Source organism: Nyctereutes procyonoides, unplaced genomic scaffold, assembly GCF_905146905.1.
Source record: "Nyctereutes procyonoides isolate TBG_1078 unplaced genomic scaffold, NYPRO_anot_genome, whole genome shotgun sequence".
NCBI lineage: Eukaryota > Metazoa > Chordata > Mammalia > Carnivora > Canidae > Nyctereutes > Nyctereutes procyonoides.
Window position 1 is genome coordinate 28,290,916 of NW_026575052.1, and position 16,256 is coordinate 28,307,171.

General features: G+C 42.5%; 1 protein-coding gene across 1 annotated transcript in view; it reads right to left on the minus strand.

Annotated features, from left to right (window-relative positions):
- HEXB (hexosaminidase subunit beta) overlaps positions 1 to 16,256 on the minus strand; it is a gene marked incomplete at its 5' end in the record, with an annotated part of 28,794 nt that overhangs the window by 6,041 nt on the left and 6,497 nt on the right. Inside the window, 5 exons of the mRNA XM_055332646.1 lie at positions 229 to 358; positions 2,523 to 2,624; positions 13,646 to 13,756; positions 13,990 to 14,036; positions 16,049 to 16,114. Coding sequence (XP_055188621.1) covers positions 229 to 358; positions 2,523 to 2,624; positions 13,646 to 13,756; positions 13,990 to 14,036; positions 16,049 to 16,114 — 456 coding nt within the window. The remainder of the gene's footprint in view (positions 1 to 228; positions 359 to 2,522; positions 2,625 to 13,645; positions 13,757 to 13,989; positions 14,037 to 16,048; positions 16,115 to 16,256) is intronic.

A 16,256-nucleotide genomic window follows, 5' to 3' on the forward strand; every position in this document is an offset into this window, starting at 1 on the left:
TTAAAATCACTTAGCATGTTCTACTTGTAATTCTTCCTCTAGCCCTTGTTGTCATACTTTAGGCAGCGCCTAGCCATCGTTCCTTGCTCACAATAATTATTCTATTCCATCTGTCGACAGTGCTACTTTTGTGCAAACCACACTTATGAATAAAATGAATAAACACCAGCTCATAAAAGATGGAGGACCTCAGGTACTCATTCTTTGCAACTTGCAGACACTCCTTACCTTTTCCCCAAGACTGTGTATGTCCAGGACTGTCAAATTCTGGTATGACTCGAATCCCTCGTAATCGGGCATATTCAATTACTGTATGGACGTCACTTGGTGTATAAACGTGAGACAAAGAATAGCTTCCCTATAAAAGCCATATTTATTAAAATATATGGAATGGATCTGTCCAGGATACTCTCAACAGTTGTATTTGCACAATGATACCGGACAAGTCATTTTTCTAGTATCACAATGTATTAAATAGTCCTATGTGATGTTGGAGGACTCAGTTTTAAAAATTTTTCTTTAATCCCCACATTTTATTTACTTATTCATTCATTCAAGCCCAGTGGCGCAGTGGTTTGGCGCCGCCTGCAGCCTGGGGCGTGATCCTGGAGACCCGGGATCAAGTCCCACGTCGGGCTCCCTGCATGGACCCTGCTTCTCCCCTCTGCCTGGGTCTCTCCCTCTCTCTTTCTCTCTCTGTGCCTCTATGAATAAATAAAAAAAAAAAAAACTTAATCATTCATGCATTCATGAGTAAGCTCTGTGCCCAGTGTGGGCTCAAACTCATGCCCTCAAGAGTCCCATGCTCTACTGACTGAGCCAGCCAGGCACCTGGAGGACTCATTTAAACTATTTACCATATCTTATCAGTAGGCTCAGCACACTGTGGGTTATTTCTGGATTTACTAATGGAACTATCTCTACTAGCTCCTCTTGTTTCAGGAACATTTACCGTCATGCTATTTCAACCTCGTAACCATACAACAAAAGAGAAATAAAATGTTATACTTCCAAAGTCAAATCTGTGAAAACTGAATACACTGCCTTGTCCATTTTAGAATGAAAATTCACACACTATGACAGAGTTGGGCTGTCACCTTTCAAAGTCATTTTAATTATTATCAGCTTTAAAAATTCCCTCAGACATGCTCTGATAAGTGGCTTTTTTTTTTTAAATCATTTCTCTCAATCCCTTTATAATGAGTATGGGTTGTAACTAAAGATAAAGGTCAATTAAAGGTGTTACTGTAGCACCTTTAAGATATAAATAAATATTACATATAATTTATAAGCTATATCTTAAGTTATACATAAATATAAATGCTCAACTCCTAAAAATTAGTATTGTCCCATGCACCCCATCAAATTTATATCCAAGCAAGATCAGATCTACTTACTTAGAGTAAATATTAGAGATAGAAGAACACGTTAACTGACAGTATGGAAATGTTATCAGCAAAACTCAGACTTTGGGAAATAGACAAATGATTTAGTTTAACAAAAATAACAAATTACCAAGAAAAAAAAAAAAAAAGATGGGCAGGGAGGACACCCATAGATCAAAAGACAATTAATGGACATATTAACTGACCACAGTATATGGAACTCATTTGCATCCTATTGCAAATAAAATTTTTTTCATTAAGAAAAGGTAAAGGCACTTGGGGAAATGTAAATAACTATTGGCTAGCTAGATTGTTAATTTCTCAGCTGCAATAATATGGGGTTTTTGTTTTAACAAAACATACCTTTTTTACATATGAGATATGGTGTCTGGGATTTCCTTAAAAGTAATGGTGGCAAGGGAGGATGAGTACAGGTGATACAAGATTGGCCAAGTACTGATTACTGAAGTTATGTGGCAAGAACATGGAAGTCATTATCTACTTCTGCATATGTGTGAGATTTTGTGTAATAAAAAGCAAGTGCAAACAGGAGTACCACTAACATTTCAACCTATACTACATAACACTGGAGAAAGCGTGGGAATTGTGACCAGAGGACAACACACAGAGTCCCTTCCTAACTGCAACTCTGGATGAGGAGGTCAGTTACCAAGCGAGATGACACTGAGGCTTGCTCCCACCTCCAAGGGTTTCATAATAGACTTAATCTGAACACTTATGAGACAGCCATTATTTTCCAAGGAGCTCTCATCTCTAAAATTCTCTATGTAGTTTTTCAGAGAGAAAACATCGTTTACAGAATCCAGTACAACTGCAGACTACGTGATAAAAATACTCAACCCTACATTAGTTGTGTGCTTCAGGTCTCTTACATTAAGTTTTTTAAAGTTTATTTGTGTAACTACTAGAGATTATTTTCATTCATAATAACAATTATAGTAAGTTTTATGGATGGATCTAAATTGGTAAGCCACGGCCTACTAAAAAAGTTTTTAAACCACAAACATGTAACTTTTATACTTTAATTCTATCCATAAGTAAGACTTAAGCTAAAAACTTCCAAAGAAACCATACAAACATTTTTGTAGACAGAGTACAATAACATGAATTACTCACTTTGTTGCTTAACTCAGGAAAAGTGACACTCTGATAAGGGAAAGACTGGTCATCGACTATGTGCCAGTGGAGAACATTAAACTTATTAAAAGCCATGGCATCCTACAAGCAAACATATATAAAAAATTATATATCACAGATACAATACACATACAATTTCAATTTACTTACCTGTATTCAGGATTGTTTCCAGTGTGTCTACTTCCTTTTAAATTCTTTTCAGCAAAGCAAGAATGCAAAAGAAATTTAAATTATCTTTTTTTTTTTTTTAAGATTTTATTTATTTGAGGGAGAGAGAGAGCATGAGTGGAGGGCAGGGGGAAAGGGAGAAGGAGACTCCCCGCTGAGCAGGGCGCCCAGTGCTGGGCTCGATCCCAGGACACTGAGATCATGACCTGAGCAGAAGGTAGACATGTAACCAGCTGAGCCACCGACGTGCCCCAAGTTACTTATCTGTACTTCGTGCGGCATATCACTTTTCAAAAAGCCTATTCAGCATTTGTATTTAATTCTAAACAGGGAGCTAGAACTTTGTTCTGTGAGAAGGTAACATTCTTGTACATTCCAAATATTTCAGGGTTGGCCAAAAATGGAAAGGAGTTCTTGGCTGCTATCATATTTGGGAATGGAGCAGGGGAAACAATGGAGGTATCGAAGCACCAGGATTTATAATCCCCACAGAAAAAGTCATTTACATAATTCAACACAATTCTAAGATTTGAGTGCCATCCCTTCCTTTAGAAATGAAAGAAACCTGGTAAAAACGCAATATTCCCAGAAATTTGGGGGGGGGGGGAATCATTATTAATTTTATGTGTATTCTGGAGGAATAAACAATGTTAATATTTATATAAAATATAAGCAGACTACTTGAAAAAGATAAAAAAATGTAAGAGGGGGAGACTAGTTTCCCCTACTGGAGAGTTAACAACTTAACCCTTCTCCTTCATCAGGGCTTAAAGGATCTGCTGATGCATTTGGGACATAGTTTACCTAACAAGGGAATTATGCAAAGAAGTAGACGTTTTTTATTGAATAGTGACAGGATTTTTACCATCAGAGGAGTGAGTTCCTCAGTAAAGACCAGGGGCTTGCAAACTTTTTTCATAAAGGGCCCAACAGTACATATCTTGGTTTTGTGCATTGTTTTGGTTACTGTCACAATTGATCCTGCAGTTGTAGAGCAAGACAAAGTATAAACCAATGGATGTGGCTGTATTCCAGTAGAACTTCATTAACAAAGACAGGTGACAGACTGGATTTGGCCCTTGGGCTCTAGTTTGCCATCCCCTAATATGGATAAGATATAGAATTAGACCTAGAGATGTAGGAGTCAGATAGAAAATAGGGTAGTAAGATTCCCGAGTTCACCTTGTCCCACTGACACGCCAAGGTAACAGCTGCACGTGGACAGCCAACACTGAAGACGGCCACAACAGACCTTCCACGGGTGATCCCAGAGGGAAGGCCACATGAAACAGGAGTGGAGATGGGGTCGGGAACATAAGCCCTGGTGAGACTTAACCACAAGCAAGAGGGACTCATGCAGAGACATGAAACCCCACACCAGGCACCCCAGATACTGGGGACCTGCACCAGGAAGGAGTCTCTCTAACATCTGGTTTGGAAACCAGTGGGACTTTAAAAATCAATGGGCTTAACTCTAAGAGCCAGAGGGCAATAGGAAGTGAAGTTCTGCCCTTAAAGAACAAGCATAATAAGCAACTATGGACACAGCACCAAAGTCGCAGTTTGGAAAGAGCCTGGGGTGGACCGAAGGAGATTTATTTACTAATCTCAGAACAGGGCAGAGATCTTTAGGAGACTTCTCTAAGAATCTAAGTGCTGGCAGGCACCGTTTCTCTCTCTCTCCTTCCCCAGCCTAGACAACTGAACACTAACACTTTACCCATCTTGCTAGCACCATATGCCCTGCCCCATTCAACCCACCAGCCTTAGCAGGTGTCCCTCCAAAGTGACTCCTGCCACGCGGAGAGGAGGAGGATACCCCGTATCCCAGCACACCTGCAGTTTGCACAGCTGAGCCTGTCAGCTGGCTTCACAGATAAAGTCCTGTTGGTCGGTGTTCCCGCAACTGCGGCGGAGAGGCTAACTCCAGACAACTAGTCTGACTGCTGCTTCCCCCACCTATTAGCCCACCATGGACCCCGGCCCTTCAGCAGTATAGGGACCAAACCCTGAGTGTGTACTCCGAGCAGGCACAGTGGTTTATGGGCTAACGGCAATGTCCTAATGGCAAACGCAGCCCAAGCACAATGGTAGGGTGCATGTGGCCTCCAAAGACCTGCCTCGAGCAGCTGGTTTGAGGAAACAGGAGCGCTGCGCTACAGGGCATCAAAGGACCTCTTCTACACAAGGCCACTATTTTCAAGACCAGGAGACACAGCCGATCTCCCTAATCCATAGAAACAGAGAGACAGAATGAGAAGATAGAAATAGGTCCCAAATGAACAGGACAAAAATCAAAGTAAGAGTTCAATGAAACAGAGAAAAACAATACACCTGATAAGGAATTCAAAGTAATGAAAAAAAAAAGTAATGGTCATACCTAAAACTAATATTATACTGTATGTTAACTAACTAGAATTTATAGAAAATAAAGTAATGGTCATAAAGATACTCCCTGAACTTGAGAAAAGAGTAGAGAAGCTCAGACTATCAACAAAGGAGGAATAAAGAATTCAGTAATTGAAATTTTTAAGAACCACACATACTAGAGGGAACAGGTTAGAAGATGCATAAGAACAGATCAGCGATCTGTAAGACACAATAACAGAAAGCAACCACAATGAACAGCAAAAAACAAAAAAAAAAAAAAAGAATAGTTTAGGGGGACTCAGTGACATCAACTGTAACAACATTTACATTAGAGGAATCCCAAGAGAAGAGAGAGAAGAAAGCAAAAAACTTATTTGAAGAAATAGCTAAAAACGTAGCTAATCTGGGGCAGTAAATAAACACCCATATCCAGGAAACACAAAGAGGTCCACTTCAAGACACATAACTAAAACAACAAATGCTGGGGCGCCTGGGTTGCTCAGTTGGTTAAGCATCCCACTCTTGATTTGGGCTCAGGTCATGATCTCAGGGTCGTGGGATTGAGCCCCGTGTTGGGGTCCACACTCAATGCAGAGCCTGAGATTCTCTCTTCCTTTCCCTCTGTCCCTGCCCCACTCCCTGCTCTAAATAAATAAGTAAGTAAATAAATAAATAAATAACCAGCAAGCATAATGAGAGGGCGTTTTAGAGCCACAACAGACAACAGTTACACACAAGGGAAATCCTATAAGGCTGTCAGCTGATTTTACAGCAGAAACTTTGCTGGCCAGAGGGAGCAGAATGATACATTCAAAGTGCTGAAAGCAAAAACCTGGAACACTACCCAGCAAGCCTATCATTCAGAAAAGGCGTTCCCCAGGCAAACAAAAGTTAAAGGAGTTCACCACCATTTAACTGGCCTTAAAAGAAATGTCAAAGAGAACTCTTTAAGTGGAAAGGTAAGGCAATAAATAGGAGAAAATTATGAAAGAAAAAATTTCATAGGTAAAAGCAAACACAATAAAAATAGCAGATTACTTATAATGCCAGTATGGACGTTAAACCGCCTAGTAGTAAATTCCAATCTACAAAAATCAGTGAAGGGATACACATACAAAAAAGACGTAGAATATGACATGATATATATAAAACATGGAGAGTGGGTTAAAATTTAGTGCTTTTGAAATACGTTTGAACTTAAGCAACCATCAACTTAATATACACTGCTATATATGTAAGATGGTAAGCACCAAACACTTGTAATAGACACACCAAAAATGAAGAGAAAGGAATCTAAGCATAACACTAAACAAAGGCATCAACCACAAAGAGCAAAGGAAGAAAGCAACAGACAAAAACTACAAAAACCAGAAAATAATAAACAAAATGGCTGTAAGTACATACCTATCAATAATTACTTTAAATATAAGTAGACTAAATGCTCCAATTAAAAGACACAGGTGACTGGATAATAAGCAAGACTCATCTACATGCTGTCTACAAGAGACTAACTTCAGACCTAAAAGAACAGATAGACTGAAAGTGAAGGGCTGGAAAACATATATCATACAAATGGAAGAGAAAGAAAAACCCAGGTAGCAATACTTGCATGAGACAAAAGAGATTTCAAAACAAACTCTGTATCAAGAAAGAAACAAACAAAAAAGGTGCTATATAATGAAGAAGGGAAAAATCCAACAAAAGGCTGTCGCAACTGTAAACATCTATGCACCCAACACAGGAGCACCTAAATACATTAAGCAATTAACACAGAAAAATTGACAGTACTACAATACTAGTAGGAGACTTTCACACCTCACTTACATCAATAGATAGATTGATCATCCAGACAAAAATCAAGAAGAAAACTGGCTTTGAATGACACATTACACTACATGGAGGACTTAACAGATATATACAGAACAGTCCATCCAAAAATAACAATATATATTCTTTTCAAGTGCACAAGGAACATCCTCCAGGATCATATGAGGCCACAAAACAAGTCTCAATATATCAAGATTGAAATCCTATCAAGCATCTTCTCTGACCACAAAGGTATGAAACCAGAAACAAAAGATCTGGAAAGAACACAAATACATGGAATCTAAACAACATAACATGCTACTGAACAACCAAGAAATCAAAGAGGAAATAAGAATACATGGAGACAAATTAAAATGAAAACACGACAGTTCAAAATCTTTAGGATACAGCAAAAGCTATTCTAAAGGAGAGGTTTATAGCAGTATAGGACTATCTCAATTTACAAGAAAAATCTCAAATAAATAACCTTCCACCTAAAAGAGCTAGAAGAACAAAGTCCAAAGCTAACAGAAGGCAAGAAGTAATAAAGATTAGAGCAGAAATAAATGAAATAGACAGTAAAAGAAGTATATAGAAAAGATGAAGCTAAGACCTGATTCTTTGAAAAGATAAAATTGGTGAACCTCTTAGCCACACTCATCAAGAAAAACAGAGAGGACTCAATAGGTATGAAGGAGGAGAAAAAACCGCCACCACAGAAATACAAAGGATTATATTATTATAAAACATTATATGCCAGCAAATTGGACAATATACAAGGAATGAGTAAATTTCTAGGAACATCATCTTCCAAAACTGAACCAGAAGAAATAGAAAATCTGAACTGATGGATTGCTAGTAATGGAACTGAATCCGTAATCAACGATCAACAAATCCAAGTCCAGGGACCAGATGACCTCACAAGTAAATTCTACTAACCAGTCTTCTCAAATTATTCCAAAAAATAAAAAAAGGAAAACTTCCAAAGTCATTCTGTGAGGCTGGCATTACCCTGATACCACAACCAGTCAAAGACACTACAAAAAACTACAGTCCACTATCTCTAATGAACATACATGTAAAAATCCCCAACAAAGTATCAGTAAATCAAATGCAAAAAATACATTAAAAATCACTCATTATGATCAAGTAGGATTTATTACAGGGATGCAAGATGGTTCAATATTCACAAATCAATCACTTTCTTAACAAGAGAAAGGATAAAACCCATGTGATTATCTCCACAGATGCAGAAAAAGCATTTGACAAAATACAATATCCAATCATGATAAAAACTCTCAACAAGGTGGGTATAGAGGGAACACACCTCAACATAATAAAAGCCATATACGAAAAATGCACAACTAGCATCATCCTTAACGGTGGAAAACTGAGAGAGCTCTTCCTCAAAGGTCAGGAACAAGACAAGGATGCCCATTCTCCCCACTTTTATTCAACAAGGTATAGGAGATCCCAACTGCTGCAAGCAGACAAGAAATAGAAGACATCCAAATTGGTAAGGAAGAAGTAAAACTCACAGCTTGCAGATGACATGATATTTATATGTCCACCATAGGCTTCACCAAAAAACAAAGTTGCAGGATAGGAAGTTAATGTACAGAAATCTGTTGCATTTCTATACACTAATGATGAAATGGCAGAAAGGGAAAAAACAACCCCACTTAACAACAGCTTCAAAAAGAATAAAATAACCTAGAAATAACCAATGAGGGGAGGGGAAAAAAAAGGCCTATATTCTGAAAACTATAAAGTATTGATGAAGGAAATTGAGGACAACATGAGCAAGTGGCAAGATAGCCCATGCTCACAGACTGCAAGAATTCATATAGTTAAAATGCCCACACTACAGAAAGCAATTTACAGAATCAATTCAATCCCCATCAAAATACCAAAAGCATTTTTCACAGAAGTAAAACATTAATTCTGGAATCTGTATGGAACCACAAAAGACCCTGAAGAGCCAAAATAATCTTGAGAAAGGCAAAAGCTGATAGTATCACAATCCCAGATTTCAAAATATACTACAAAGCTGTAGGGATTGCACCATGATACTGGCACAAAAGCAGACATGAATCTGTGGAAAAGAGCAGACAGCCCAGAAACAGGTCAATTAGTCTATGGAGGAGGAGGCAGAGGCAGGAACATACAACGGGGAAAAGACAGTCTTCAATGAATGGTGTTGGGACAGCCGGGCCCCCACATGCAAAAGAATGAAACTGGATCACATTCTTATGCCATACACAAATAATAAACTCAAAATGGATTAAAAACCTATGTGGGAAAAACCTTCAGCCATAAAACTCCTGGAAAAAAACATGGGCAGTAATCTGTTTGGCCTCAGCATGAGCAACATCTTGCTGGATATGACTCACTGGGCAAGGGAAACAAAAACAAAACTACTGGGCCTACACCAGAATAAAAAGCTTTTGCGGGATCCCTGGGTGGCGCAGCGGTTTGGCGCCTGCCTTTGGCTCAGGGCGCGATCCTGGAGACCCGGGATCGAGTCCCACGTCAGGCTCCCGGTGCATGGAGCCTGCTTCTCCCTCTGCCTGTGTCTCTGCCTCTCTCTCTCTCTCTGTGTGTGTGTGTGTGACTATCATAAATAAATAAAAATTAAAAAAAAAAAAGCTTTTGCACAGTGAAGGGAGCTGTCGACAAAACAAAAAGGTAAGCTGCTGAATGGGAGAAGATACTTGCAAATAATATATCCCGTAACGGGTTAATATCCAAAATATATAAAGTTATACAACAGCAAAAACCCCCCAATAATCCAATTAAAAATGGGCAGAGGACCTGAAGAGATATTTTTCCAAAGAAGATCTGCATATGGCCGATAGACACATGAAGAGGTGCTCAACATCATTCCTTAGAGAAATGCAAATGAGAACTACAATGAGGTATCAGCTGACACTTGTCAGAATGGCTAAGATAAAAAAGACAAGAAATAACAAGGGTTGGATATGGAACATGAGGAGAAAAAGAAGAAACCCTTGTGCCTTGCTACTAGCCATGTACACCGGTGCCGTCACTGTGGGATGGGGAGTGTCCTCAAAAAATCAAAAACAGAATTACCATATGATCCAGTAATGCCACTAATGGTTTCCCCGAAGAAAACAAAAACACTCATTTGAAAACCCCTCTGCAGCCTTCGGTGTTTGTCCCGCGTTGCTCGCAGTGGCCGGGCCATGGAAGCAGCCAGCGTCCGCGGCGGGACGAGTGGATGAACAAGATGTAGCACGTGCTTTTATGCAGTCACACAGGGGAAAATCAGCTACGGAAAAGCATGAGATTTTGCCCTTTGCAACAACACAGAAGGGCCCAGAAGGTAAGAGGCCAAGAGAAGCAGGTCGGAGAGTGACGAGTGCCCACGGCTGCCCTTCTGCGCCGAATCCCTGCAACAAAACCAGCGAACAAAGAACCTGCAAGACAGCAGCCCCTGAACCCGGAGGACACCTGGGAGCTGCGGGGGGGTAGGGGGGTGAGCGAGGTCCAAGCAGCTAAAGGAGACAGAGACACACAGACTTAGGCCTTGACACGCGGATGTCGCGGAGCCCACAGCGCAGCGGGGAGGGAGGTCGAGGCCGCAACAGCCCGGGTGACAGGGTGACAAGCGGCGGGAAGGATGACGGCGGTGCTGCTGGAGCCACAGGCTGTGCCTGGGAGCTGCCAGGCCGCCGCACACTGGTTACGGCTCAATAACAGTGACAGGAACAAACGGAGCTCGGGTGTTAGAAAAGGCAAATGTGTGCGTGTGTTCGTGGAGGTGCAGTGCGGTCCCTGCTGCGGCCTGCGCGCCAGGGGGGCAGGCAGGGGTCCCCGCGGCCCAGGTTTCGGGCCCCCGCCTCCCGCACCGCTGCATGGGTTCCTGGGAGAAGAGTGGCTCCAGGACCGGGAAAGAGAGACAATGGGTGCAGAAGGTCATGGGCTGAGAGCACCTGCCCGAGGATGCAGCGTGAGGCCCAACCCGGGCGGCGGTGGCACAAGCCGCCAACAGGGCCAGGAGCGGCCCGCAGCCCTTGGTAAAGGCCCCAAGCACCTACTGATGAAAACGCGGACCTGGAGCGAGGCTCCACCTCACAGGAAAATGCCTTCGGATGCGGCACCTCCCTGTAAGGGAACCCAGCCCCTGGTGGCCACCCCAGCACTAAGTGGCCAGGCAGAACCCTGGGGGGACGCTAAGGCCAGCGGAGGAACGCGGCCTGAAGAACAAGCTTCCATCATCTCAAAATACCACCCGCAAGACACTGACTTTTTTTATTAACAAATACAAAATATATTTTGGGGGATTTTTTTTTTTTTAAGATTTTATGTGAGAGGGAGCACACACGAACCAAGGGAGGGGCAGAGGGAGAGGGACAAGGAGACTCCCCGCTGAGCAGGGGCCCGACATGGGGCTCGATCCCAGAAGCCCGGGATCCAGACCTGAGCCTAAGGCAGACCCTTACCAACTGAGCCCCCAGGGGCCCCAATCCAAGATACTTTTAAGTTGACTTCACAGCAAGAAACCTGGCGGATGACCTGTGTCAACATCCTGGCCATTAACATTACCGGTGATGGAATAAAGAAGGTGCCACCTGCTGTGGAGAGAACATGGCATCACTTTTGTCTTATTCCTGCCAGAATGCGTGACCTGAATCTACTCATGTTAAAACACAGGCTGAAGTGCATTCTACAAAGTGACTGAGCTAAACTCTTCAAAAATGTCATGGTTTTGAAAGACAAGGGAGATAAACGGTACCAAACTGTAGGTGCTAAAGAGACGTGACAAACTCAACACCTGATCCCAGATTAGACACTGAATTTACAAAGGACCTGATCGGAACAACTGATCAAAGAATGAGGTCTGTAGATGACAGCATAATCATTTAGATTAAATAAAAATCTAAAAATAAATAAATAAAAAATAAAAGAAAATGTTTAAAAAATTTATGAGCTGAGCCCCCCAGATGCCCCTGACATTTTTTTTTAAGTACTCTCTACACCCAGTGTGGGGCTCAAACCCACAACTCTGAGATCAGGAGCCCCATGCTCTACCAACTGAGCCAGCCACTCGCCCTGAAAAAGTATATTAAGAGAAAATTTGGGAGGTTATTTTTATATTTATATCCTTGTTCTGGAGTCCTTTCTTAGCTCACTTCCCAAGACAAAAAATAATAAAAGGTTAGATTGAAAGATATTATACTACATATAAAACTATTTTTACTTCTACAGAAAAAGACACTATAGTTTAAAAAACACATCTGGTGGGCAGCCTGGGTGGCTCAGCAGTTTAGCGCCGCCTTCAGTTCAGGGCGTGACCCCAGGGTCCCGGGATGGAGTCCCACATCGGGTCCCCACATGGAGCCTGCTTCTCCCTCTGCCTGTATCTTTGCCTCTCTCTCCCTCTGTCTCTCATGAATAAATAAATAAAATCTTTAAAAAAAAATCTGGAAAACTTCACAAGAATATACAAGGGATAAGCATATATAAACAAGCAAATACCAAAGTATCACTGATACATATATAAACAAATATAACATTAAAGAGCTCTTATATCAACAAGGAATCAATATTCCAGAAGAAAAAAAATGGACACTGAAAATATATTTGCAGCTTACAATATTAAAAACACAAGTATCTAATAACAGAGGCTTATATTCACTAAAATATCACAGAAGTGAAAATTAAAACACAGAGATATTAGATGAACAATATGGCAAAAGTGTGCCCCCGTTGGCCACGCAACCACTTGCACGACCTCTCTAAAAGGCAATCTGATCATATGTAACAATTTAAAATCCCCCCTAAAATAAAGTGTGTCCATTTTTAAGGCCGGAAATTGACTTGCAAGAATTTATATTTGGGAAATAATCCTGATGAACATGCAAATGTTAGAATACTTACTCTACAGGACTGTTTGTGATAAATTAACCTAGGTGTCCATCAGCATGCGAATGGTTAAATTCACATCATGGTATATAAAATATAATAATCAACTGTTTAAAAAGATGATACAGACCTTACATATTCTTTCATAAAAACATGGCCATAACAAGTTTTTTTTGAGGTAGAAAAAGTGCAATTCCGTTCGAGGTTTTTAAAAAGCCATGTCCTATGTGTTAATATATTACATTTTTAAGTGTAAGAAGAGATAAATGGGACACCGAAATTTATGTCAACCTTTGGTAAAAGCAATTATGGGATTACTACCTATTTTATACCACATGTTTGTTGAAACTTTTTACACCAAGCATTTATTTCTTTCACAAAAGTAACAATGTTTTTTGGAGAAAAAACATTTAGGATATTCATGCAAATGTAAAAATCACTTTCTAATAATACGGTGCGTTCATAAGCGCTCAAGGGAAGACGCAGAAGAACGTGGGAGGAGAACTTGCCCATGTGGCGACGGTGCGCATGAACCACTAAGGAGCGGACAGGAAGAAACAGTTCCTGGGAGCCTCACCCCCAACTCCCACCATCGGAAAAGTCCATGCCCCTCTGGAACCTCTCCCTAGGTACGGGCAGCGCCCAGCCTCCTTTCTACGCCACTTCAAATAAATTAAGTGGTGGTCCCAACATTTAACACTGACTTTCTCAGTGGAGGAAACAGCCCTTCCAGAGCTCAGTGCCCGAGTACAGGACCGGCAACCGCCCCGTTCCCACCCATACAGCAGCGTCAGTAACCCACGCACAGTAACACCATGAAAGGACGAAGCTTCAGAATAGAAAACGGGTGACATAAAATAATCACCTACCAGGGTTTTAAGAATACTCTTAATGGGCAGGAAATGTCTAGCTGTATCAATTAAAATTCCTCTGTGAGGAAACCTTGGAGAATCAATAATGTTGCACTCGTTGATGGTAAACTAGAAAACAAAATAAAACTAACTTTAGAATTTTCTCTTGACTTGAGCTTAGTTAAGAGGCCTACATTTATGCAAGCACTGGATAAAAGACTTAGAACAAGTAGGAAATTTACATTTACCAGAGAAGCTAAACATCTGGAAAGAAGAAATGCAATAAACAACTAAAGACTTTACATTTTTTTTTACCGTAATACATCTATCCAACAATTTAGTAACATAATAATCATACTTACAGTCCCATAAGAATCTTGATAAATTAACTGGCTAAAGGTCTCTAAACCTAGGGAGAGTAAAATTTATAGTTTATTGCCTTAATTTATATACGAGATTGAGTCAATAAAAGTTGAATTATACTAACATACACTCATAATGAGAAAAGGCAAATAAAACTAAAAATAATGTTAGACCTACACCTTCTAACATATTTTCTAAAATCAAAGCTCAGCTTTTTAAAAACATCCCTGTTGCTTTTGTTTCATTAAAACGCTTTACCGTCACTGTACCCACACACTGAGTTTTGTTTGAATGATAAACACAAAATGAATAGAGATTTAATACAACAAAACACCACTTACCAAGGAAATTTATGGCATTATAAAAAAGAATTTTTATGATAAAATATAGCAAAACTTCAGAGGTCACAGAAAGTTAACAGAGGGGAGACGGTCCTAAGCCACCATGAAGCTATAAATAAGAGCCCAAGTAAACGCCTACGATGTTTTGCTCACAGCTGCAGACTCTGTCCCGGGCATTTTTCACTTAAGTGGATTGTTTCCTTAATACACTACATTATGGGCCAGTTCCTCCAACTGCCCTTGACTTTTCCATGATTTTTGTCCCTAAAGATTTTCATTTTTAATTGATCTCCACACCCTGGGCCTGGAGCCCACAACCAGAGATCCAGAGTCGCGGGAGCAGCCGGGCCTTTACCCTTGTCGCCCCTCGAGGCGGCCTGGGGGTCAGGAGGGAGGGAGGAGCCCTAAGTGACACTGCGGGAACAGAAAGACCATGAGAGACAGCTGAGCGATTAAGGCAACAGGTGTGACGCCCTCCTGGGACCGAGATGGGAAAACGCCGGAGGGAAGCGCTGCTCACTGGGCCCCGGAGGCCAGGTCGCTGGTCACAGCCGCCCCCCACAAGGGCGAGCGCCTCGGGACATTTAAGGAAGCAACACCAGCTCTTCTCAGACTTTTCCAAAAAAACAGAGAAGGAGGCAAGAGTTTCGAACTCCTTTTACAAGCCCAGCGTTACCCTGAAGGCAACCAGAGGGGAGGAGAGAGCCGCCGGCCCGCCTCCCCAGGAACAGAAATTCAGGAATCCTCAGCCGAGGGCCGTGCCTGGCCCGCAGCAGACCCAGGCCGCCGGTGTTCGAGGACCCGAACCTGGTCCGTCCACATTAAGGAAGAGTCTCCTCCTTTTTTAAAGCCCTACTGCTTGGAAGTCTCTTCGAATTAGAGGAAGAGAAAGCAGCTTCTGAACAGCGGAAGGAAATGTGCCAACACCCAAACTCTGACCCAGCTCTGAAATCCAGAAGGGACCTCTGGGGTTTCTTCCCGCCCTTTGCCTCCAGCCCCTCAGGGAGCGGCTCTGTTCCCTGCACCTGGGCTGCGCTCACGTCTGTGAGCCCCGGGGACCGAACCCCCCCCCCCCCCGGGTTTGTGGCCGAGGCTCTCCCAGTCCCCTCACAAGACTCTCAGGATCAAGTGACTCCTGGCCCAGAAACCAAAGCAGAATCACCCAATTCTCCAACGGGTCCCGATGAAAACCGGTAACAAAAGCAGGACCAAGCCAAGGAGGCCCCTGGAGGAGCCGAGCAGCTCAGGCCCCGCATCCCTCCCACGGCCGCCCGCGGGAACCGTGGCCGCTGCGTGGAGGCTGGCCTTACAGACGACGTTCTCTGTTTCTGTGCTTCTGCCCTGGCAGGTTCAGGAATCCATTCGGGCCTTTTGTTTGTGAATAACTAAGTCCGTTTCTTGGGGGGGGGGGGGGGAACTGCGCTCGCGAGGCAGCCAGCCAGACCGCACCCCACACGAGGTCACTCGCAGCGGCCGGGAAAGCCCTGTGGACACACAAGCAAGGGGCCAGCGACCTCCGCTCGTGGACAAACGCGCCTCCGCGTCCCCTGCAAGGCCTAAGGATCTCTCCCTGTTCCGTGGAAGTCATTTTGGGAATACCCGACACCCCCTGCAGAGGGGCCGAGGAAGCAAACTCCTGCTGTGCTTGATTTTCCAAAGCACCAAATGGAAACAAATCTTTACTCGAAAAACAACAATTGGACTACATAGAACTTACCTCGCAATGCTCCCCACACTCTGTTGGCCTTGAGGAAAGCCACCGGTGCTTTCACAACCAAACTATCTGCATGGGGGGGAGAAGGTGGTTAATCCCTCAGTGACAAGCGATGTATTTAAGCACAGACTCCTGTCTCTGGACCATCCCCGCCCCCCGCTGCAGGTCCTCCCTCGGCCGCCCGTACTCTCCAGCGACGCCCGTGGGCTCC